General features: G+C 36.4%; 1 protein-coding gene across 1 annotated transcript; it reads left to right on the top strand.

The window, feature by feature from the left end:
• Positions 1–3,814: 3,814 nt before the first annotated feature.
• On the top strand, positions 3,815–17,772 carry LOC132603660 (putative cytochrome c oxidase subunit 5b-like). Its single transcript, XM_060316805.1, has 6 exons — positions 3,815–4,171; positions 7,196–7,275; positions 7,403–7,453; positions 16,487–16,553; positions 16,913–16,992; positions 17,481–17,772. Exons 1-6 carry the CDS (start codon positions 4,009–4,011, stop codon positions 17,544–17,546), a joined length of 507 nt encoding a protein of 168 aa, XP_060172788.1. The 5' UTR covers positions 3,815–4,008; the 3' UTR covers positions 17,547–17,772.
• Positions 17,773–23,462: the final 5,690 nt, after the last annotated feature.

The raw sequence follows: 23,462 nt of genomic DNA, 5'->3' as shown, positions 1-23,462 counted from the left end.
AAGCTCATTATGCCATATCCTAAAGATAAATCATTTCAAAGAATGTCTTGAAAACGTTTACACTTCTTTAACCAAGATTTCAATGTCATAATTCAACATGAAAATATTATTATCAATCCTTAGCCATCATTATTGATCATCTCTTATAGAGGAAAATGTGTATAAACTTGTATGTGTACTTAAAACATGATACAAACTAGGTTTAATGTGGGCTTGTCCCCTCACGCACATTAACCTTAATTAAAGCAAGAAGTAAAGTTTCAATTCATGAAAAGTTCACCTTTTTATTCAATAAAGAGCTTTTTAAAAGAGACATTCATCTAAAACCAGTTTTCAAAAGAGAGACATACCTTAATTACGTTATACGCAGTTCAACAAATTACTTTCCTAGAGGAGAATCCCCCAAACCCTAGCTTGAACTCCCTAGAAATAGATTATCTTTCTACTCCCTTGAAATAGAAGGTTTTGAGAAGTAATTTTCGTACTTAGGGTTTTTGAACAACTGAAAAGTGATAAAATTAACTGAACCCTTGTTTTTAAAGTTTCTGATGGACGCGGGAGAAGTACGTCCAAGAAGGACAGGACGTACTTCTAAGTACGGGCCATTCTTTCAGGCCGTACTTCCCCAGAAATTTCCAGAGAGTCAATGTGAAGAGGCAGGAAAAGGACGGGCAGAAAGGACGTCCCATCCTTTGAAGTATGGGTCGTACCTTCCCTAAAAATTCCAGAGAGTTCAGATTTGAAAAGACCAAAGAATGTCCGCAAAGTAAGGGCTGTACTTTGAATTACGGGCCGTACTTTTGTCGTAAAATCTCCCAGTTACCGTTGAAATGGGATTTTCATCCCAACACTCCCCGTTTGTTTCTAGGTCCCGAATTGTGAACACAACCTAACTTATAAGTTTCAAAACGACTTGTATAACGCTTTCATATTCCATACCGATTTACAGGATGTTACAAATCTTAAACTATACTATCTTTGACTAGCGAAGCGCTTAATTTATACTGTGTTTTGTGCTCGTCAAAGCTGTAACCTACCTCAATGCCGAACTGGTGCCACGAACTACTCCACTTGAGCCTTCCTTTTCTGAAGCGCCTCAGAAAGATCGAAGTCTAATAATTACCAATTCTAAGTAAGTAAATGACCACGAAATAATCAACCATTCAGAAAGAGAATCGGCTGTGAAAGTTACCCAAAGTACCCCCTAACAAACCACAAGGGCAAAACGGAAAATTAAGGGCGAAATTACACTACCCATATTCTAAATAGTCATTAACCTTAATTTCAGGGAATTCTAACCTCAATTGGTCCTCAATTTCATCAATTATGCCAAAATCCCCAATTTGAAAAGGAACCTTAAATTCATGAATTGATTCTCAAAGCCAAGTGAGATTCAAACCTAGAATCTATTAATCCACAATCTAGATAATAGGAATCAACAATTAGAACAACAATATCCAATTAGATTAGGCGATTTAATGTTCAACAACCTAGGTTTCCATAACTCATCGCCCTCATTAGCCATTAACCACCATGGATACTAATTACTCAAGAATTAACTACAAGATTAAGGCACAAAGACTTACCCCAAGATGATTCCACCAACACTTCTTTAGAAATAGCCCACAATGCTCCTTAGGATTAGGTTTTTGGTGAATGAGAATAATGATTCAAAGTTGGGGAATGAAATAAGGTTTCTGATTCAGCAATCATCGTTGGGGCGAAGGGAATCTCGCTTTGGCAATCCCGCCTCAGTTGATACTCGTCTGCTAGGGCGGACTTCATTAAATGACTCAGATTTCCGCTCCTGCGGTCCAGGCACCGCTTGGGCGGGCGGACCCCCAGGGGCGAGACACCAGAAACTAGAAATTTTTTGTTTTCACCAAGTTTCAACCCAATATATCGACACCCATCCGAGACCTCCCGGATACAAACCAACCATGCAGACACAAGTAAAAACATGCTACGAACTCATCCGTGACCTAAGAATTTCCAACGGAGGTCCCTTTGACTCGATCAACCCCCAAATGACTAAAATTAAATTTCCAACCAAGTACCCAAAACACACCCGAAAGCCTTAGAAACCGAACCAGCCACTCCACCAAGTCACAAATGATCCTTCAGACCTCAGGGAATCGACGGAATTTTGAAAAAGGTCCGTTCACCCAAAAGTCAATTATTTGTCAAACATTTTCACTTAAGGGTTCTACTTCTTTCAACTTTCACTAGAAACGCCTGAATGCCTAAAAAACTAGGTAGACGGGGGTAATATGGTCAAAACACGCATAACGACCGAACGGGTCGTTACATTCATACTCTAACTGAAAGCTTCTTGCGGCACTGTCTAGTAAACCTTTTGTAAATAATCCCACATGCCTTAGCAGTTTTTTTTTAATCGGAGACCTGAAGTTATTTCTCAGTTCTTCTAGTTTCTTAAATTTTAATATCTGTAAAAATTTATTATATCTATGTGTTTGAATTTTGGTAGGCGTTTGGCCATAGAAATCAATTTTTCTTACTTTATTTGGAAATTTTTGAAGTTTGAGTTGAAGACAGAGTTGTGTTTGGTTATACTTTTTTCAGCTAATATTTGATTGTTTGAATATACTTTTTCTAAAATAAAAAAAAAGTGAAATATGATTTATACCCCCAAAAGTAGCAAAACAATCCAACTTGATTAATTTACTTGAAACATACTATTTCATACTGGATAATCACATAATGTGATAAATTGGATCTCATATATTTTTTAAGTACAAAAAGTTTCTTCACTAATTCAAATATCATGATTAATATTTATTTTTTTACTCTTTTTTAATTTGTATAATAAATAAAAACTCAATTAAAAATACTGGACTCGATTGGACACAAAACCCAAACCGATGACACACTTGATCAAATTGAAATGCGATCGTTTTTATAAAAACCAAAACTTTAGGGAAAATTTGAAAAAAAAATCAAAACGTGAAAACAAGTTTTGAGGTGTTTTCCAAATAGAATTTTCATTGCCAAACGATTTTCAAATAAAACGAAAAAAGTTTCTGAAAAAAAAGGACAAACGACCTATCTGTAAAATTAAATCAAGTGTCTTTATAAAATATTACTTTCTCTGTCCCAAAAAGATTGTCTTACTTTCCTTATTAATTTGTCCCAAAAAGATTGACACATTTCTAAATTTAGAAATAATTTTAACTTTATGAGATAATTTACAGCCACATAAATATTTAAAATTTATTCTGGATCATACATTTCAAAAGTCTTGCTTTGTTTGTTAAGAGCCTGTTTAGATGGGCTTAAAAAAAGCAGCTTATAAGCTGTTTTCAACTTATAAGCTGCTTTAGATAAATTAAGCTAAACGGGCCCAATTAATTTTTTAGACTTATTTTAAGCACAAAATGACTTTAAGCTGGCCAGCCAAACACTCAAAAAAGCTGAAAACAGCTTATAAGCAACTTAGAGCCTGTTTGGATGGGCTTATGCCTATAAACTATTTGCAGTTTATAAGCTAAACAAAATAAGTTGGGGTAGTCTAACTTATTTTTTTTGGCTTATAAGCTGTTTTCAGCTTATAAGCTGCTTTAGATAAGCTAAGTCAAATGAGCCAAATTATTTTTTTGAGCTTATTTTAAACACAAAATTACTTTAAGCTGGCCAGTCAAACACTCAAAAAAGCTGAAAACAGCTTATAAGCAACTTATAAGCCAATCCAAACGGGCTCTAAATTATGTGGCAACTCAAACTAAATCAATTTTTGGGATGGAAGGAGTTTAAAAAAAAAAAGAAAAAGTAAAATGACCAAAAGGGAAAAAGAATTGACAGCCGTAGGAGAAATTGGAGACGAGCGAGTCAACCTTGGGCGAAGCGTTCGGCAAGTGCCGCCACCCTTATTTCCCCACCCCGAAACTCCTTTTACAAACAACAGAAAGAAAAGCAGAGAGAGAGAGTGATAAAGAACAAGTCTCGATCTATTTACACTCAACAGGGGCTGACCTGAGATCCGAACACACTATGTCGAGAAAACTCTCTTCGCATCTGCGAACCCTACGAAGCCTACTTCGATCCACTCCTAAATCCAACCCATTTGCCGCCTCATTATCTTCTTCTTCTCCGTCACCGGTGTCGTTCCGGTCACCGGTCACGTTCGTCTTTCGCCACTTCAGTGCCGTGTCAGGTAACCCTAATTTCATTAGATCTTACGCTTTTTTACACGTGTTTGAATAGAGTGGAATGGATTCATATAATCGAGTTTGCGATTCAGACATAGTGAATTGATTGATTATGCTTGCCTTATTTAGGGTGTGTTTGGTACGAAGGAAAATGTTTTAAGGAAAATAAAGTTTTTTTCCTACTCATTTTCTTGTGTTAGGTATGCAAGTCGGAAAATGTCATTTTAAGAGCATCTGCATATATTCAAAGAAAAATACTATGAGATTTTTGAATTCGGAGTGCAACTTCTGCTGGTTGGGGGGTTTGGGATGCATTGGTGTGTTTTGTTTGATTCAGAAAATGTTTTACCTCAGATTTTCAAGGAAAACATTTTTTCCTATTTTGAGGGAAACATTTTCCATCAGGTATCCTGTTGCGTCCAAATGCACACGCAAGTGTACGTGGTCGTACAAGTAATAAAGTGATTATGTAAAATCGGATGTCGAACCCACAGAGACTTATGACCAATATTTCACGAGAATAAACTATTGCTTACTATCTATGCAAGTGAAAAATAAAAGTGTTGGTTCTTTTATAACTAAATACTGTAATGTAATTAACTACTAATGTAAAATAGGACTTGTACTTAGAACGTGATTAAGAATGGCTTTTATCAAGATTTTAGAAGTATTCCAGGGTCGTGGTTGGTTCACCAATCCTATTGAGTCACTCAAGTATCTCAACTTAGCAACTTTGTTCACAATAGCTAATCAACCGGATTATTAATCTTGTAGTATTCTTCCGAACCACTACTAGCCGATTCAAGATAAATCGCCTCCTATATTCCTATGGTATTGACCTATCAAGAATGCAATAAGAGCACGGTATATAATTGATTGTGGTAACTAAGTATATTCCTATCCTAGTCACAAATCCTAGCCCAACTCTAGGGATATTTAGATCACAATCTCATTACTTCTTCTCCAAACGAACAACGTCTTTCCCAAGCACGTATATCAATGAGTAGATAGAACTCAACTGTTGCGCAGACAATCAAGAGATTAAACACAGAAGCAATGAAGCAATTGCATACGAACAAGCTACTAAGATTGAAATACTTGTCAAACATCAATGTTCATGGCTACGCCACAACCCCATAATTTAGGTGTTTAGTTACACATGATTCGATAAGCCAAAGAAGAATTCATCCTCACTTAGGGTTTTGATGTAAAGAAAAACAAGAGAAGAGGAATAAAACCTAGAAAGAGTTTCACAATTCTCAAAAAGTCGTCCAAGCCGCCCTTCTAATGTTAAAAACGGCTATTTATATGCTAGGGTAAATATGAGATAAGTTGGCCCAATCCCGATCAGAATAGGATAACTGACGCCGCTTGTGCGCTGGCTGTGCGTCGCATGGTCAGCGCATGACTTCCTTTTTTGTGCTTTTTGTGCGGCGCATGACCAACGCATGGTCTGTCTGAGATTCAGGAATGGTGTTTTTGTGCGCTGGCTGTGCGGCGCATGGCCAGCGCATGAGACCCTTCAGTGGTCAGATTTTTGCCTTCAAGTTCTGGAACTTCCTTCGCAGCGTTCCATCGACGTACACAGCCTCGGAATCACTTTTTTCTGCCCGGAATACCCTTCGTTGGTCCTTGTTGTACCTATTCATATAAACATACCAACATAAGCTCATATACAACAATTCGCATTCAAAACTGCGATGAAAGCGCTAAGAAGTAAAGTGTAAATGACACTAAATCTAGATATTTGTGCCAAATATCATATCCTTTCACACTTCTCTCTACTCTTAACCCTAATTTATTCAGATCTTACGCTTTTTTACACAAAATAACGTATTTGAATAGAGTGGAATGGATAATATAGGATTTATATAGTGGAGTCCTGCCAGGTTTGATTGAGAGGTAGCGGATTGATTGATTCATTATACTAGTACCAAAATTATGCAATGCATGTTAGTTTTTATACAACAAACAAAACATCCAATAAGAAATACGGAAAATGGTCAAATATACCCCTGTACTATTGGAAAAGGGCCAAATATGCCCCTCGTTATACTTTTGAGTACCCCTGTCGTTATACTATTGGGTCAAATATACCCCTCCTTCGTTAAAGTTGTCCAAAGTGGACATCCTATCCTATGTGGCATTGACATTTGATGAGGTGGATGCCACGTGGCATTGCCACCTCATCACCCCTAACCAATTTTACTCCTCCCCTCTTCCACCACTAAAATTTCCTTCCGCTCCACCCTCATTGTCACCATTACCACCATTTTAAAGATTAGGAAGATAGTATTCTCATGTATGTGTTCTAATATTTTTCTGGCAAGTCCACCTTCTACCCAAACACATTAGTGCAGAAATCGGATGATGTATGCATTTATTTGCCAATCAATAGAATCAATGGTGAGCATTTTATCAGCAAATTACTTGAGGTTCTTGTTAAGTTATAGTTAACATTCATAATGTTTTATCCTCACATATCAGAGAATGAAAACTAAGTTGTCACTTGGCTGTTTTGCATTTAAAACAGATATACTTAAGTTTGACATATTCCTCGGAAAAGTTAACTGTTGACGATATCAAATACATGTGCTTAGAAAGCTGAGACAGATATCACCCCCGGTGTAAAACAGACCCATTTTTGCTTAACATTATGGAAGACTAAGAAGTGGGTTAGGGGTGATGAGGTGGAAATGCCATGTGGCATCCACCTCATCAAATGTCAATGCCACGTAGGATAGGATGTCCACTTTGGACAACTTTAACGGAGGAGGGGTATATTTGACCCAATAGTTTAACGGCAGGGGTATATTTGGACCCAAAGTATAACGAGGGGTATATTTGGCCCTTTTCCAAAAGTACAGGGGTATATTTGGCTCTTTTTCGTAAGAAATAATACTAGGATAACAAATCCCATCATAACTTGTCTTCAAACCAAACAACCCCTTAATGTTTGTTTCTAGTTAGTTCATTTCTTATTCTGAATGATTGTGATGAGTATGGATATTTTTCATTGTCTGGAACAGAGAATGTTGTTAAGAAAGTGGAGGATGTAATGCCGATTGCAACTGGCCATGAGCGCGAAGAGCTTGAAGCTGAGCTCCAAGTGAGTCATTTACCATGTTCTACAAATTTAGCATTTTTGGCTGAGATATTAGGTATATTAATTCAAATTTCATTGGTAGATGTTACTTGTGACTAAAATTTACATTATTTGATGTGTGCTTTTTTAGGGAAAGGAGATTCTTGACATTAACTTTCCTGAAGGTCCTTTTGGTACAAAGGTCAGTGTGGATTTTCAAGTAACTTTTGGTACTAGTACGCTAATTTATTGCTTGTTGCTTTTGTCACCATTATTGTTGATCACTGAATAGTTTTATCTTATATCCAGATTAGTTATTCTCAGCTGATGCATAATGGTTACTATATCACATAATTGGTCGTGCTCTTATTGACATGGATAATGTACACTCAGAGTTGCAAATGTTCGGAAGTAGTCATTGTTTTAGGTATTCTTTTGAGTATTAGTTCTCAGAAAATTCAATTAAAGACGAAAGCAAATAAGATAATACTGAGCAGCATAATATTTATTCTCGTATATTACATCTGACACTAGGAATATGTTTTAGTTTGCAACTATTCTCCAGCAGGATTATTGAGTAATACTAGCCTAAAGGCAAGACCTGGATCAATCTTGCCCCTGGTTTTCTCTTTAACCTCACGATTTCGAATTTTGCTGTCAAACTAAGTGTGGTATTTAAGTGGAGGAGATTAAAGGGCTGTTCGTTATTCACCGAATTTTAAAGCTGGTGACAACAAATATATTTTTTATCAAGAAAGGACCTGGATCAACCTTGCTATTTCACACCTTTTTACTAGTCATAATTATGTGCTTCCGTCAAGGAAAGGGAGGATGAGGAGAAGAGAAAGGGGTATGATGGATGGTTGGTTTAACTATTTATAATTCTGTTCATGTTGGTTGGCATGAGTGGAAGAGAAGTAAATCAGATTATCTCACTTTTTCTGCTTAACTTGGAAGGGATTAAAAAGGATTAGCTGGCACTGCAAATTCCCCCCGTTTTCGATTCCTAACCTAACCTAACCTCTTCGTGCTTCAACAACTTCGTGAAAATATGTTCTGAATATACAACAATTTTGCCTAAATTCCAAGCTAGTCGGTTAGTTGTATGAATCTTTTATAACTGTTTCCCTCTGTTTGGTCAAGTTAATTCCAATACTGAAAAATTAGAAATAATTAGATTAGGGGGTCATCTAAAACGAAAGATTTCTAAATTGTAAACTTATCTTTGCATGACAATTGAAAAGCTTTTTAGAAAAAGACAACGTAAGTGTACTAACACAACTAAGTAATCATTATTAGTTGGTATCACATGTGTGGATCTTTTGCTTCCAATGTGTTGTACTTATTGTGTTCAGTCATGCCCTCTGCCAATTGAGAGATTGCAGGCCATTTCTAATAACTTCATCAGTGAGATTTAGGTCTACCTCTTTCTTTTTAAATGCCTCAAAATCATAGTATGGCACCTAGATGTCGGTGCATATGGAGGTCATACCATCGTAGGAAACCTTTCTTGTTTTATCCTCTATGTGTGACTTATAGTTGCTCTGGAATATAGTCATTTCTAACCTTATCTAATCTTAATCTTAGTGACTGTTAATCCATTTTAACATCCTCAACTTTTACTGTCTCAGTAGTAGCTTGGTATTGAGTCTTCATTAATAAAATACTTTTACTTAAAACAAATATTCTTTGACAGTCTTGTTGTTGATTATGTTCAGCTCTCTTTTATAACATTGCTGGTTCCATTATCATTCTGTAGAATTCGTCTTTCGTTTTGATAGGTTATCTAGCACATAATACTCTCATAACATTTGTCATTTTGAGCAAATCCTACTTCATTAGTTATATATATAACATTCTCATGGAATGTTGAACATATATATATATCTGGATTATATGTATTTACAACAACAATAACAACATACACAGTGTAGTCCCATAAGTGGGGTTTGGGGAGGGTAGGATGTACGCAGACCTTACCCTTACCTTTGTGGGGTAGAGAGGTTGCTTTCTATAGGCCCTAGGCCCAAAAAAGAAGTTTTCCGAAGAAGGAATGCAAGAAAAATATGACAACAAAATATCAAGATACAAAACAAATGAAGCAATAGAAAGTAATACACATTGAAGAATAAGAAACTACGTGATTACTAAAAACTACTACTAATAAGGAGAGGAGATGGGGCTAGCTCCCTGCCTCTCCCATAAAGTGCGACAACACTGGGGTACCTACTAACCTACTACTCTAATCATTGACCTCCATACCTTGTTATTTAGGGTCATGTACTTAGTAAGCTGAAGCTGTGTCATGTCCTGCCTAATCACTCCCCCCAGTTTGAAGGATATAGGAATCAACAGAATTAAATAGTACTTGGAAGTTTAGAAGGAAAGATAAATGACAATAATAAAAGAACAATTAAACAAAATGAAGAGATCCAATTAAAAGAAAGGGAATATGTGGGGTATGGGGAAGGAAAGGAATTTTTTGGGTTGCTTTCTGCTGGAGCAAATGAGTCTATTTATAGGCTTAAGATTGAAGATTCTTTTGGCAAGTGGCATGCTTACTTGTCAAAAGTTTTTCATGCAATTTACCAGGTAACATTTCATTTGCCATTCTTTTCTTAAGTTTGCCATTTGTTAAAAAAATGTTGAATTACTACTACCATCCTCCATTATTGTGCAAAGTACCAAATTATTTTTGTTTACTATTTTTGATATGGAAGATCTGGGTGAAGTAAATATGATATTGGGAGTTAAAGTCATAAGGAGTGAGAATGATATAATGCTGTCACAAAGAACATTATGTCAAGAGACTTCGTAAGAAGTTTGAATGTTTTGAGATGACACCCGCGGCCACTCATTACGATGCTAACTCTCAGTTGAAAAAAAGAATAATGGCGACCCGGTTGCTCAGTCTAAATAGGCTCAGATTGCTGGGAGTTTGATGCATTTAATGAATTTTACAAGGCCTGATATAACCTATGTTGTGTGTATACGGAGTAGATATACTCATAATCCCAATCAAGAGCATTGATCTGCATTAATTAGACTAATGTAATATTTGAGAAGAACCAAGAATTATGGTATCCTGTATAGTGGATTTCCTTCTACTTTAGAAGGGTACAGTGATGCAAACTAGATCTCTGATTCAGATGAGACAAAATCCACTAGTGGTTATGTGTTCACCCTTTGTGGGGGTGTAATATCATGGCAATCAGCTAAGCAGACGATCACTACTAGATCGACTATGGAGTTAGAGTCTGTAGCTTTGGAGTTAGCTGGTTCTGAGGCTGAGTGGCTAAGAAATTTCTTAGCTAATATTCCTTTAACAAAGGATTTGTTGCCTCCTATGTCTATGCATTGTGATGGTCAAGCGGCAATTGCTGTGGGAAGAAAATTAATTCTTCAATAGGTTAAAGCTGATATGATTGTTCAATAGAGATGGTAATCCAACCTATGTGATTGGAGATCTTATGAAGTAGGTTCATATGGGTAATAACAAGTCGATGTTGCACTAAAAGAGAGTGCTTGAACTGCTACTAATTGTGAGGATGAGGTCTTAACTCTTAATGAATTCACATTCCTTAAGGATGGTGTATTTAAAAGCAATATACACTTGATGAATTACCTATATGAGAAGTGGAGCGGGATTGCTCCTCTGAGATTTTGGCCAAGTCTCTAAAGCTCTCGTGAATAACTAGGCACGCGCATAGCTTATTGGCGCAAAACCGCATTGAACAACAAAAGTACAGAGGCCCAAATGTGACTGATAAAGTCTATGACTTACAATAAGAGTTATTGGTTCATAGGAATATTACATTTCACCAGTAATTTTGTAAGTTAAATTTTATCTATCTAAGTGTAATATCCCGTACTTTCATGCTATGGTTTAAACCGCTCGATGTAGGTAAGTAGACCCGAGTCTCCAGAAGTTTTGGTCATATTCGAATATGGAGATCAAGAGCTCAACATATAAAAGGATAAGTCCCAAAATGATTTAAGACTGAAAAATGTGGCGACGATGATTGTAAATAATATTTTGTGTGTGGCAAAAGAGGCTATGGATTAGTGCTATATTACATTAGCATGATAATGAGTATATGATGTGTGTTTAAAATGATTATTATTTAAGTGAATTGAGATCAAGAAATTAATTATGTGTGTAATTGGTTAAATGGGAATTTGTAGTGGAAGACAAGAAATTAATTAAGATTATTGGATAAATATTATGTGGACAACCATGTGGATCATTGACAAGTGACAGCAAAGTGAGCATATCTATACATGCACATAAGAGTATAGTGATGACAAAATAAAAGTGTGGCATTACATGTGTAAATGGGGAAAAGTCCTCTTAAAACTCTCATCCCACTTTGTTGACTTTTTATCTTTAGGAAAAGGGTGTTGCAACGATTTGATATATATACACTACATACAAATTTCTTAACATCTTAAATGGAGAGAATTTCTTTATGAAGATGTGGGCAGCAACAATAAAATACTAAGAACAGCATAGAGTTTACGTTCACGTTGGCTATGTGCTTCTAACGTTGATTCCCTCCTGCTTTTTTAGCGGATCGAAGGTTACTTCGTAGTGAAGTCAAGTGACAGGGAGTTCGAAAGAGGGCAGCCAAAGTACGATTCAACATCTACGATCTTCTACGGGCTCATATGAGCATCTTAAGTAAGTTTTTGTTAAGAACTCACAAGTCGGTGATCGAAAGCCGTGAGCTCAAGTCTTAGTAATTGTATAAATAGATTACGGGCAGAATAGCCTTACGTACTCGGTACATTCTTTTTCTACTGACGTCCCTTTTGTCGGGGGCGCTGTATTTCACGTTGTAGGTTCGAGTAGACAATCCGACAAGCCTCCACAGTAGGCAGTTGCTTGAGTTCAATGGTTGATCGGGAAGCTTCATGTCTTCCGTAGTTGGCCGAGTTTAGAGGTTTTGATGACTTCACCAAGCTATTAGAAGTAGGTCTAGCTTCCTGAGTCAAGAGATATCGGTAATGGTTAGTAACTTGAAGTAAATTGAATGCGAGTTGGAAAACTCAAATGATCTCAGTAATAATTAAATACTGAGATGATAATAAAGTGAACGATTAAGTAGTAAGAAGATAAGCGGCAGAAGTGTAACCTTTGAGGGCCATTAAGAAAGAGGTCTCCCTGAGACAAGCATCACGAGCAAAGCGAAATTAGCTAAGATTGAGTATGTCGCTTGTCAATATAATGGCACATATGCATGTGATATTGATTCAGATGTCCCTAGTAAGGGAAGATTATCCTAAGGTTTAATTTGAAAGGCAAGTCATAAGTTATTTCTAGTATGAAGAATGACAGAAGGGCAAGAGAAAACATTTTTGACTTCTGCAGAGGTCAGGGGTCCTTGAGCCCAATGGGAAGATAGTGTAATGAATATATTTGATAAAATCATGTGTCCCGCTAAATAATAGAGCGGTAAGGAAAACTGCGGTGAAGGTTCAGAATAAATGGAATTGTAGACCCTACAATTGTATAATGAGTCATGCCTCTAGGAGAATATGTAAGTGCAGTGGCAGGAAGAAGATAATAGTAGCCTTTTTGGTTAGAGGTGCCAATCGACAGTCAGTTCAGTTGAACATTTGAATAACCCAGAAGATCAGTATGAGATATGAATACTTCAACAATCAGTAATTGACTCATGTTAGGCCAGGTTATCGCTAGCTAAGAGATTATAGACAAGTGGGGAGGCGAGACCGGCACCCGGTGCCTTGACCGAGCATACTAACCTGCATTACACGTAACTCTTTAACATATACAGTAACATATGATGTATAATAATCTGAAGACATGTGGAACGTGAGAACATCAACTCAACAGATGTATACATACGGGCTGACAAGGCCGTTACACAAACAAATACATCAACATCCAAGGCCATAACACATACCATATATACAACACCTGTCTACAAAGCCTCTACGAGTACTAACATCTGTGATTTGGACCCATAAGGTCTATACATAGTCATAACCAACACCTCTAGACTCGGCCAACTCCAGAAGACATGGAGCTTACCGATTAACTGCTGAACTCAAGCAACTGCCTACTGTGGAGGCTTGTCGTACTGTCTACTCGAACCCGCAGCATGCAATATAGCGCTCCCGGTAAAAGGGACGTCAGTACAGAAAGAATGTACCGAGTATGTAAGGCTATTCTGCTCGTAATCCGTTTATACAATCATTAAGACTTGAACTCAGGGTTCCGATCATTGGCCCATGATTTCTTAACAAAAATTCACCTTAGATGCTCATATGAGCCTGTAGAAGATCCTAGACGTTGAGTCGTACTTTGGCTGCCCTCTTTCAAACTCCCTGTCACGTTACTTCACTACGAAGTAACCTTCGATCTGCTAAAAAAAAATTGGCGGGAATCGATGCTGAAGCATGTGACCAACGTGGGCGTAACTTCTAAGCTGCTCTTTGTATTTTTTTGCTTCATCGTATGAGACTTTTTCCATACATCAATTTGCAGCCGCCCACATCTTCATAAAGAAATTTTCTCCATTTAAGATGTTATGTAATCTGTATGTAGTGTCTCTATATATATCAAAACGTTGTGGCACCCTTTTTCTAAAGATAGAAAGTCAACAAAGTGGGATAAGAGTTCTAAGGGGACTTTTTCTCATTTACACGTGTAATCCATTGAGCCACACTTTTATTTTGTCGTCTTTACTCTTATGTGCATGTATAGATATGCCCACTTGTCAATGATCCACATTGTTTTGTCCACATAATATTTATCCAATAATCTTAATTAATTTCTTGTCTTCCATTACAATTTCCCATTTAACCAATGACACACATAATTAATTTCTTGATTTCAATTCACTTAAATAATAATCATTTTAAATACACTTCATATACTCATTATCATGCTCATGTGATACAGCACTAGTTCATAGACTCTTTTGCCACACACAAAAGATTATTTTCAATCAGCGTCGCCACACTTTTCATTCTTAAATTATTCCGGGACTTCATCTTTTTATACGCTGAGCTCTATCTACATACTCAAATATGACCAAAATTTCTCAGGACTCGGATCTACTTACATATATCGAGCGGTTCAAACCATAGCCTGAAAGTATGGGATATTACATTAAGTTTGGTTCATAGTCAAAAAGACACCAAACCTATTGCATTTGGGCCATGTAAATCTAGCAAGTTTTACTCTTCTTCCAAAAATCTTTGAACAGTGGGGGATTGTAGTAGTCTTTCAACATTTTTAGGACAAATGGCAAACTTAAGAAAATAGCGGCAAGTGAAATGTTGCCTGGCAAATTGCACGAAAAACTTTTGACAATTAAGCATGCCACTTGTCGAGAGAATCAATCTTAAACCTATAAATAGGCTCATTTGCTCCAGCAGAAAGCAACACAAGAATTTCCTTTCTCATACCCCACGCGTCCCCTTTTTTAATTGGCTCTTTTTCATTTTGTTTAGTTCTTTTATTTTTGTCTTTTATTTTTCCTTCTAAACTTGTTGGTATTAGTTAATTTTGCCGATTCCTGTATCCTCTAATAGATCATCGGTACTCCAGTGCATTTCTCCGTCTGAATCAGAATAAATATGTTTTCGAACCTTCTCTTTAAAATTCAAAGTGGATATTCCTGCGATTAGAGGTAGGCTTGTTTAATCTTGGGGAAACATTTCACATTGCTGAAATATTTTCTTAGGATTGCCTAGCACGACTCAAACCATTCATATATTTACTCGAAAATATTATCGTAGTAATATTTAATTTTCAGAGCTATTAATTTGCTATAAATAATTTTATTAAAAATAGTGACATGCAGCCCGGGTCATTTGGTTGGAGGGCTTATAAAAATAACCTCAACACAAAATACTATGGAAAATAGTACAACATGATCGGAGGAATTGGAAAGAATAATCTCCACATAACTAATGGATTGCTGGTTGTATAAGGAAAAATACATGCGTAACTTTATGTCTCGTTTGGTTGGGATATTAAATAATATGTGCGCTAAATTTTGCGGGTGTTTATGTATTATTATATGTGGAATAAGAATGTGTATTAGCTATTAGGACAAAAAAGAATTTAAAGACAAAAATGTCCCTCAATTGGGTAATCCATACATAACATTCTTTGTATTATTATCCATTGTATAACAATCCGTTCATTATTTTTCACCACATAAACAATCCATGCATTATAGTTCCCGCATAACTAGCGTGTGAATCGAACAACCCCTCACTTTCTAGCATACTTCTCCAAGCTTTTGGGTTGACTTTCTGAAAATACATTGAGAATATGATAGGAGTAAATATCTCTGAGGTTCTATTCTGCCTGTTTATTTGAACTGTACTGTGTAAATGTGGTTTCCATCATTAAGGTAACACTGATGAATATAGTGTTACCATTACTTAAAAAAAATAAAAAAATGAAGTGTTCTGTGGCTTGTTACTTTTGCATATCTATGTATTAATGTAGAAAATCTGAGTTGTTAGGACTTAATTTACTTTAGCTCCTTCTGTGGAGCACAGTCAGTCACTTAATGGTCTGCTTGTTGCTTATTTGATGATCACTGAACTAATGGTGGTCTTATCATATGTAATGGTCTAATGGAGGCCATTTCTTTTTCAAGTAATGATATGTAGTTCAGGTCATGCCTTCTATTTTGCATATGCTCTTGGAAATACTGTTAAACAGCGGTCTTCTCAACTTTTGTAATTAGCTTCTACATTTAAATAGTATGTGGTTGCTTTAGTAAACTTTCATTAATGCAGTTTATTAGTAGTATTATTGACAGCCTTCTTTTCTCCTTAAAATTTTATCTTGTAACCTTCACCAGAGAAAATTAGTTACATATGTGTATGTGAGTATGACAAAGTTGCAAATTAATTATTTCTTTGTATTTTAACTACTTTCAGTGGTTTACATTACTAATATTGAAAATAATCTTCTCTTCAATTCTTTGTTTCTCTTTGACCATTGGTGCATGCAAATTTTATTTATGTTTATCTGCTAATGACAACGGCTACTAAACTAAAACGTTGCTAATTACTACTCTTTGAATAAATCTAATTTGTGTGGCTGATGAACAATTCAAGATTATGTCCACATTAACCACATGCTAAGAGATGTTATGTGGAGAGCGCTTATATTTGTTTTCAGTTATGTTTCAAGTTTGATGAGAACAAATATGATCAACTCTTTGTATATTTTATATTGTAGGAAGCGCCTGCTGTTGTCAAATCCTACTATGATAGAAGAATTGTAGGATGCCCCGGAGATGAAGGAGGTAAGTCTCCATTATTTATTTGATAAGTGTCTCCATCATACATACCTGCAGGGTGGCCGAGTTGGTTGAGCAGGGATCTCTCAAATGGAGGGTCTCGGGTTCGAATCCCCTGCATGCTTTCTCGGTCGACCTCGTCGCATGGGGCTTGCCTAGTCCGGTTTACCTATCCTGTGTAGTTTGCGGTCTATTACACTGGAGCGGGGTTTACCTTGTGCGCACCCGAAGGGTAGCGGTTGCGGATTCCCTTTCCATTAAAAAAGTGTCTCCATCATACATTTATTCCTCTAGCCAGTTGACTTCAATCTTTTTAGTTGGTTTCTATTAATGTCCTCCCTCGTTTTCTATTTCTAATTCAACAGAAGATGAGCATGATGTTGTTTGGTTCTGGCTTGAGAAGGGCAAGCCACATGAATGCCCAGTATGCTCGCAGTATTTTGTGGTAAGTACAGAATATCCATTAAATTCATAGTTAGTCCTGTGGTATGTTATTGATTAAATCTAGGTGAAATTTGCTAGACGTGAATCTGTACTCCCCGCTTTCTAAATCTAGGTTAATTTGGAGGATGTTAGGGAATTTTGTAGATTGAATTTGTCGTTGCTATTGTATGTGTCAAAGAAGGCGCATTAACATTCATTAATGAGGTGTAGAACTGTAGATTAACATTATTGTCAAAAACAAAACTGTAGATTAACATTTCATCAGTTAATAAAGAGATTGTTTTTCCTGGTTGGCTATTGCTTAGCTGCAATGCGCAAATTGTAGTTCTCAGGTGTCCAAGTTGGTGCTGCCTTGCTCCATAAATTGATTGCTTAATTCAGATATTATGCCATTTCAGTGTGCAAGTTCAATTATGAATTTATCCATGCAGAATTTAATGGCTTAAGTGAAATACTTATTTTCATACTAAATGGTTTCTTCTATTGCAGTTGGAAGTGGTTGGACCTGGAGGACCTCCTGATGGACACGGCAGTGATGATGAGGGTCATCACTGATAACTGTGTCTTGCAATTTTTTGTCGGAATAAATTTGGTTAAGACAATGAGAGATTACTCATTTTACAAACTGATGATTCAAAGCTCTGTTTTTCTTTCCTTGTCTTTACTGGATTATTGTGCTTATGGTTGCTGTGGCGGCAGTGAAGTTGAATATTTTTGCTTATATATTTTATACAATAGAGATGTTGGGGTCTGTTGGAGTAACAGACCCAGTTTCTTCAAATGCGTAGTTAAATAGCCAATGGCTACAGGCTAATTCTTTTGTAATTGTTCCTTCTGTGTTTAGTTGGAGTGCTCATATTGAAGTTCCTCGGACTTAGAGCCTCATGCTGTTGCATCATCATTAGCTGCCTCCACATACTTTTGGATACCAATTGACAACAGCTCGTTCCTATGGTTACTAATAGAAAACTGATGGAAATTAGAGAGTTATATCGACAAAGATGAGCAGGTCTACTCCGTTCACTAGGAGTGTGCTGTGCTGGTAATAAGTTCGATGATATATGGAATATCTTGTGTTGTTATTTGTATCTAGAATAAGATTGAACTGTTCAATAATATTTCATTTCACTCATCTTAATGCCGTCTGATTTTCCTTGTGAGCTATTAGTTCGGGGGATTTTTAACTGCAGTTGAGATGTGGGGATGGTCTGCATTGCCCTTGGAAGCCGGGTGATATATAAGAGTTTTTAGGCAAAATTATCGGTCTATCGGAAACAACTTCCCTACCCATCAAAAGGTAGGGGTAAGGTCTGCGTACAGTCTATCCTCTTCAGGTCTCACCTAGTGGGATTACACATGTTGCAAGGTCTACTTTGGTCCTTCAAATCTAGCCTTCAGCACCTGTAGAGCACCTCTGGTCCAACTAATCCAACTAACAAAATGGATATAAAAACTACTTGTGACTACCAAAAAACATGAGAAAAATCCAACCGACTCGATCCGTTTGATCCTAATCTTCTAATTTTTTTAGAAGACCGATGGAGTGTAGTTGATTTGTTTTTTGTGCCAAAAAATGGAAAAATAAAGAATCCATCGAGCTTGGTGGTTTAAATATTCTATGAAAATATTTTTAGTATGCCAGTCTAGGTTTGTTTGATTTTGTTAATAATAAAAAAATTGCTTCGAGAAATCTACTGAGCTCGGTCGATGTTTTGGTCCAAACTCCGGTTAAACTTCTTGTAAAGAAATGGGTCTTGGACTTGGCTTAACTCCACAAGCTAGCTCATGAGGAGAGGATTATCAAGTTTATGTAAGGAGACCATTCATCTCATTAACCACTCATGTGGTACTTTTTTTTCGGGGCCCAACATCTGGTGAGATGGGTTCTGCTCTGGTACGATGAAATGTATCTTAGGCTTAACTCAACTCCAAATGCTTGCTTGGAGGAGAACTGCCCAAGTCCATATAAGGAGACCACCCATCTCATTAATCACCGATGTGGTATTTTTTTTTTCATTCTTCAACACTTTTTAAATAAAAACGATCGAAGAAATTGATTGAGCTCAATCGATTTTATTTAAGAAACTAGTGTCATTTGACCCGTGCCAAGCCGGGGCCCAAACCGATGTTAAAAATTTAATTTGTAGATATTTTTTAATTTTTTTCTATTATTGCTTCTTTATTTTTGTAACATTAATTTGACACTTTCAAAAGATTTCTAAACTTTCAAAGTACATAAAGGTATATAAAAATTAGAAAAGATTTTTCTTGGTTGTATTAGATTTATTTTTTCTTTAAAAAATCAAATAATAGAAAACTCTTCTGATTAATATAGTACTTAAATCTTTTGAGATTAAAGTCTCCAATGATCTAAATTGAGCTTTCCATATGTTATATTAATTTCATTTGGTTCTTTGCATTGAACCCATATTAGCTAACTTATTTTTTACCAATAGATATTACAGTATTCAATTAATGTCAAAAATATTTAATGTGAAAATATTGTGGTATGAGAACTCAACAAAATTAACTTATAATAAATATAAATAGTTAAAAGCCTTTATATTACAAGATATTTATTTAGAACTTCTTTCAAATTAAATCACAAAAGGAAAATACTGAAAAGTCAATAAAATTAAATTGTTCTTACGTTAAGCTTTCTCTTTCCTTCCAAAAGATGCATGTTAAGAAAATAATATATATATTTTTAATTTAATGAACCTTTTTATGAAATCATCATTGTAATAACTTTTTCATGTTGAACTTAACTATTTTGTCCTAAATTATATAAAATATTGATTATCCGGTATTTTACAAAATATTTTGATATTAAAAAAAAGTAAAAAATATATTTTTTGCAATTGTCTAGTATTGTTATTGTTTGAAGATCAAATTGTATTTTCTTTAACTAAAGTATTTTTTCAAACATCTTTAGAATATAGATAAAAATAATATTTTATGGTTCCTCTTCTAGTATATTAAGTTATTAGATAAGTTTTACGTTAAAAGTGTGCGCATGTAATATTTGATTAATTAGTACTGTACTTCGAAGTTCATTTTTCGATTGAGACGAAAGGACTATAATTTACATTATACATTTTTAAAGTATTTAACATTAACATAAGTTTATATGTATTTATTCCTTTAATTTAAAACTACATTCTACCTTAAGTGAAATCTTTGTTAATTACTTATTTTGCCAGCATGTACGACACAAAATTACAGGAGAAAATAAACCAACTTTACGTCTAACCAGACGAATAAAAATTGAAACTAGAAAATAATAATTAGTACTCAACATCAACAAATACTAAATAGTATTATAAGAATAATATTTTAATTCAATAATTAAAATTATATTAAGATAGAATTTGAATGACTGGATAATTCTTTACGTGTCTATAGTAAATTCCTAAGGAAAAATATATTTTAAAACAAGTTTAATAATAAAAAAACTCAAACATATATGAGTATGCTTTGTGGGTTCACTATAACCTTTTCCTTGATATCATTATTTTTAGTGGCATAAAAAAAATCCCTAAAGTTCCCAAAAATTTATCAAAATGTGTGAGGATTCACAAAGTCATAAAAATTTCAATTAGGGGTAAAGATATAAAATAAATTCATGTGTGGACTACAAAAAGTTGGTATTATAAAAATCCATGTGGAGGGGTCTCAAAAAATGAATGAGAGCAAAAAATGAAAAATGAAAATATGCAAGGAAAAGTAAATTGGAGAAGCCACATGTAAGCATCTTATTAGAGTTGTGAGGACGTGAGGACTACAAAAACTCAGTATCCTCACTTATATATAGTAGTAAAATTAGGACCGAGTTGATCGGTTTGAAAGTCGGTTAATTTTTGCAGTGTTTTTTGGTTTTAAGTTCATTCTATAGTTGGACCAAAATGCTCTACTTTAGCAAATTTAAGGCAGTAAAAGATGCTCATGGTTATATTTGAAAGATCAAAATAGACTTACTCTCATAGATAAGAGATAATTTTGGCTAAAAAAAGATATATAAAACATCAGAAATTGTAAAAGAAAGGTCTATAAGCTTCTAAGTAACCTTGAGGTCGAGTAATGAGTGTGAATGTGGCCTCATTGAGCTAAGTACTCCTCTCCTTTATTTTTATTTATCCATGTTTAACTTTGTATACGGTAAAAACCGTGTATATGCAAGATCGGTGAGACCGGGGGCCGAGGGTAGGACCAAATGAGCATGAGTATGTTCGGTCTTTTCTTCAGACCGGGGGGATTGCACCGAAGGCGGCTGACCCGAAATGAGAGAAGTGTATCCGTTGATCCGGCGTCACCGAACCAAACTCAACGTGGCCGTTAGTCCGATTTCTCCAAGTCATGTTTACGGGGTCGTTAGTTCGATTTCTCCATGTTCGAACTTATCGTGGCCGTTGGTCCAGTTTATCAGTTGCGGTGCTGCCACGCGTCAAGACTGTTCTGTCATTTTGTACTGACAACCGTACGGGTGTCAAACCGTACGATACTACCTTATCCTTTTAGGGTTTCTTTATTTTAAAGGGCTTTGTATTGTATTCAAGGCCCATGAGGCAAACTTATAAATAGAGGACATTTCCCTACTTTTAGGGATTGGTTTTTGAGATCTAGAACATTGTAATAGAAAAATATATTGAAGCTCATTCTCTCTCTCCCTCATTTTAGTCCGGATTTGAAGTATACTTTGGCTTGTTCATCCACTCAATACAATATATTGCCATATATATATATATATACTTAGCTCAATCACCAATATCAATATATTTATTCTAGGCGAAAACTTACACATCTATATATATATATATATATATATATATATATATATATATATATATATATATATATATTATTACAAATAAGTCCATATCAATTTCATATCAACCGAATAATAGATTAGAATTCATCCATATATCCTATACCTCACTTACAAATTCAATTATTACCAAGATTCGGGGTAAATAGTTTGGCGCCCATCGCGGGGCTAGGATAATAGTGGTTTTTTAGTCTTTGCTTCTACCTCCTACCCGTTTGGTTAAGAAATCGTCTGCTAATTTCTGAAAAAACGAACCAAATGGCAAGCAGTGGACAGTCTGGTCATGTCAACAACAACGAGATTGTGGCCGAAAACGAGAACAGTGGGTTACGGGACCTACCAGCAGATCCAATCGACCTAAACTCTGTTGATTCGAGGGAAGGCCTCAACCGGTAGAACAGGGTGAACCAGGAGAATGCCACCCTACCGGCCACTGATCCCTTAAATACTCATAACTCAATTACTTTATCCCGGGCCCAAGGCCGGAAAGCACCGGATACTCCGGATGAGATTAACTTACGTTTAATTTTTGAAATGTTGCAGGAACAGGGAACCGCCATCGCCGAACAGGGAATCGCAATAGCTCAGCTACAAAATAAAAATGATAAGGCAACCCCGGAAAGGTCAAAAGGCGTCACCGAACCAAGAAGGGATGAAACACGGATAGTCGAGAGTAATGGATCAGGAGCCGGTTCATCCACCGAAGTTCTAAAGATGCTTGAGACCTTGGCAAAGCGGGTAGATTCAATGGAGAAGAGGGTGAAAACGTATAACTCTCAGGTGGATCAGATCTCGGGGGCTCCGCGGATCCTAAAGGGGCCGAATTCGAAGAGGTACATCCAAAGGCCTTTCCCTCCAAGTGCGGCTCCGAAATTGATCCCGAAAAGGTTCAAGATGCCGGATATCCAGAAATACGACGGTACAACGGACCCACAGGAGCACGTGACTTCGTACACATGTGCCATAAAGGGAAATGATGTCGAAGAGAATGAAATTGAGTCCGTTTTGCTGAAAAAATTTGGGGAAACACTATCGAAAGGGGCACTGACCTGGTATGACCATCTACCCGAGCATTCAATCACTTCTTTCGAAATGCTCGCAGATGCGTTCATAAAAGCCCATGCCGGGGCTAAAAAGGTGCAGGCCCGGAAGGCGGACATCTTCCACACAGCCTAAAGGGATGATGAATTACTACAAGAATTTGTCAACCGTTTCCAAAGGGAACAGATGGAGCTCCCTCCGGTTCCGGAGGAACGGGCTGTACAAGCTTTTACTAAAGGGCTTGACCCTCGGAGCTCGACGGCCTCATTCAAACTGAAAGAAAATTTGTTGGAATATGAGGCTGTAACCTGGGCAGATGTTCATAACAGGTACGAATCAAAGATTCGGGCAGAGGATGACCAACTCGAGCTCCCTCCGGGACCCGTAAATATGAGCAAAAGCTCTGAAAGGTCGAGAAAAGCTTACGAGCCGGATATGCAATTGTCGAAGGAAAGATACCGGCCATACTCTCATTCGGAGAAACCAAGCTTCAGGTCGGAGAAATCAAGGGTTGGCCCCACTCACTTCTCCGGTCGGGGTGATAAACGGGTTGAGCGCCCGTCGAACAGTCGGAGTCTATCATTTAGAAGCAATACCGAGAGTTC

This window comes from Lycium barbarum, chromosome 7, assembly GCF_019175385.1.
Source record: "Lycium barbarum isolate Lr01 chromosome 7, ASM1917538v2, whole genome shotgun sequence".
In the NCBI taxonomy this organism is placed as follows: Eukaryota; Viridiplantae; Streptophyta; class Magnoliopsida; order Solanales; family Solanaceae; genus Lycium; species Lycium barbarum.
Note: the sequence above shows the minus strand (reverse complement) of the source record. Positions and strands in the feature narration are given on the sequence as shown.

What these genes read in the sequence shown, in the direction of transcription:
- LOC132603660 (XM_060316805.1), top strand. Translation starts at nt 4,009, where the DNA reads ATGTCGAGAAAACTCTCTTCGCATCTGCGAACCCTACGAAGCCTACTT. An exon ending in ATGCCCCGGAGATGAAGGAG is followed by an intron (nt 16,554 to 16,912) that starts GTAAGTCTCCAT and finishes CTAATTCAACAG; the next exon opens with AAGATGAGCATGATGTTGTT. An exon ending in TATGCTCGCAGTATTTTGTG is followed by an intron (nt 16,993 to 17,480) that starts GTAAGTACAGAA and finishes CTTCTATTGCAG; the next exon opens with TTGGAAGTGGTTGGACCTGG.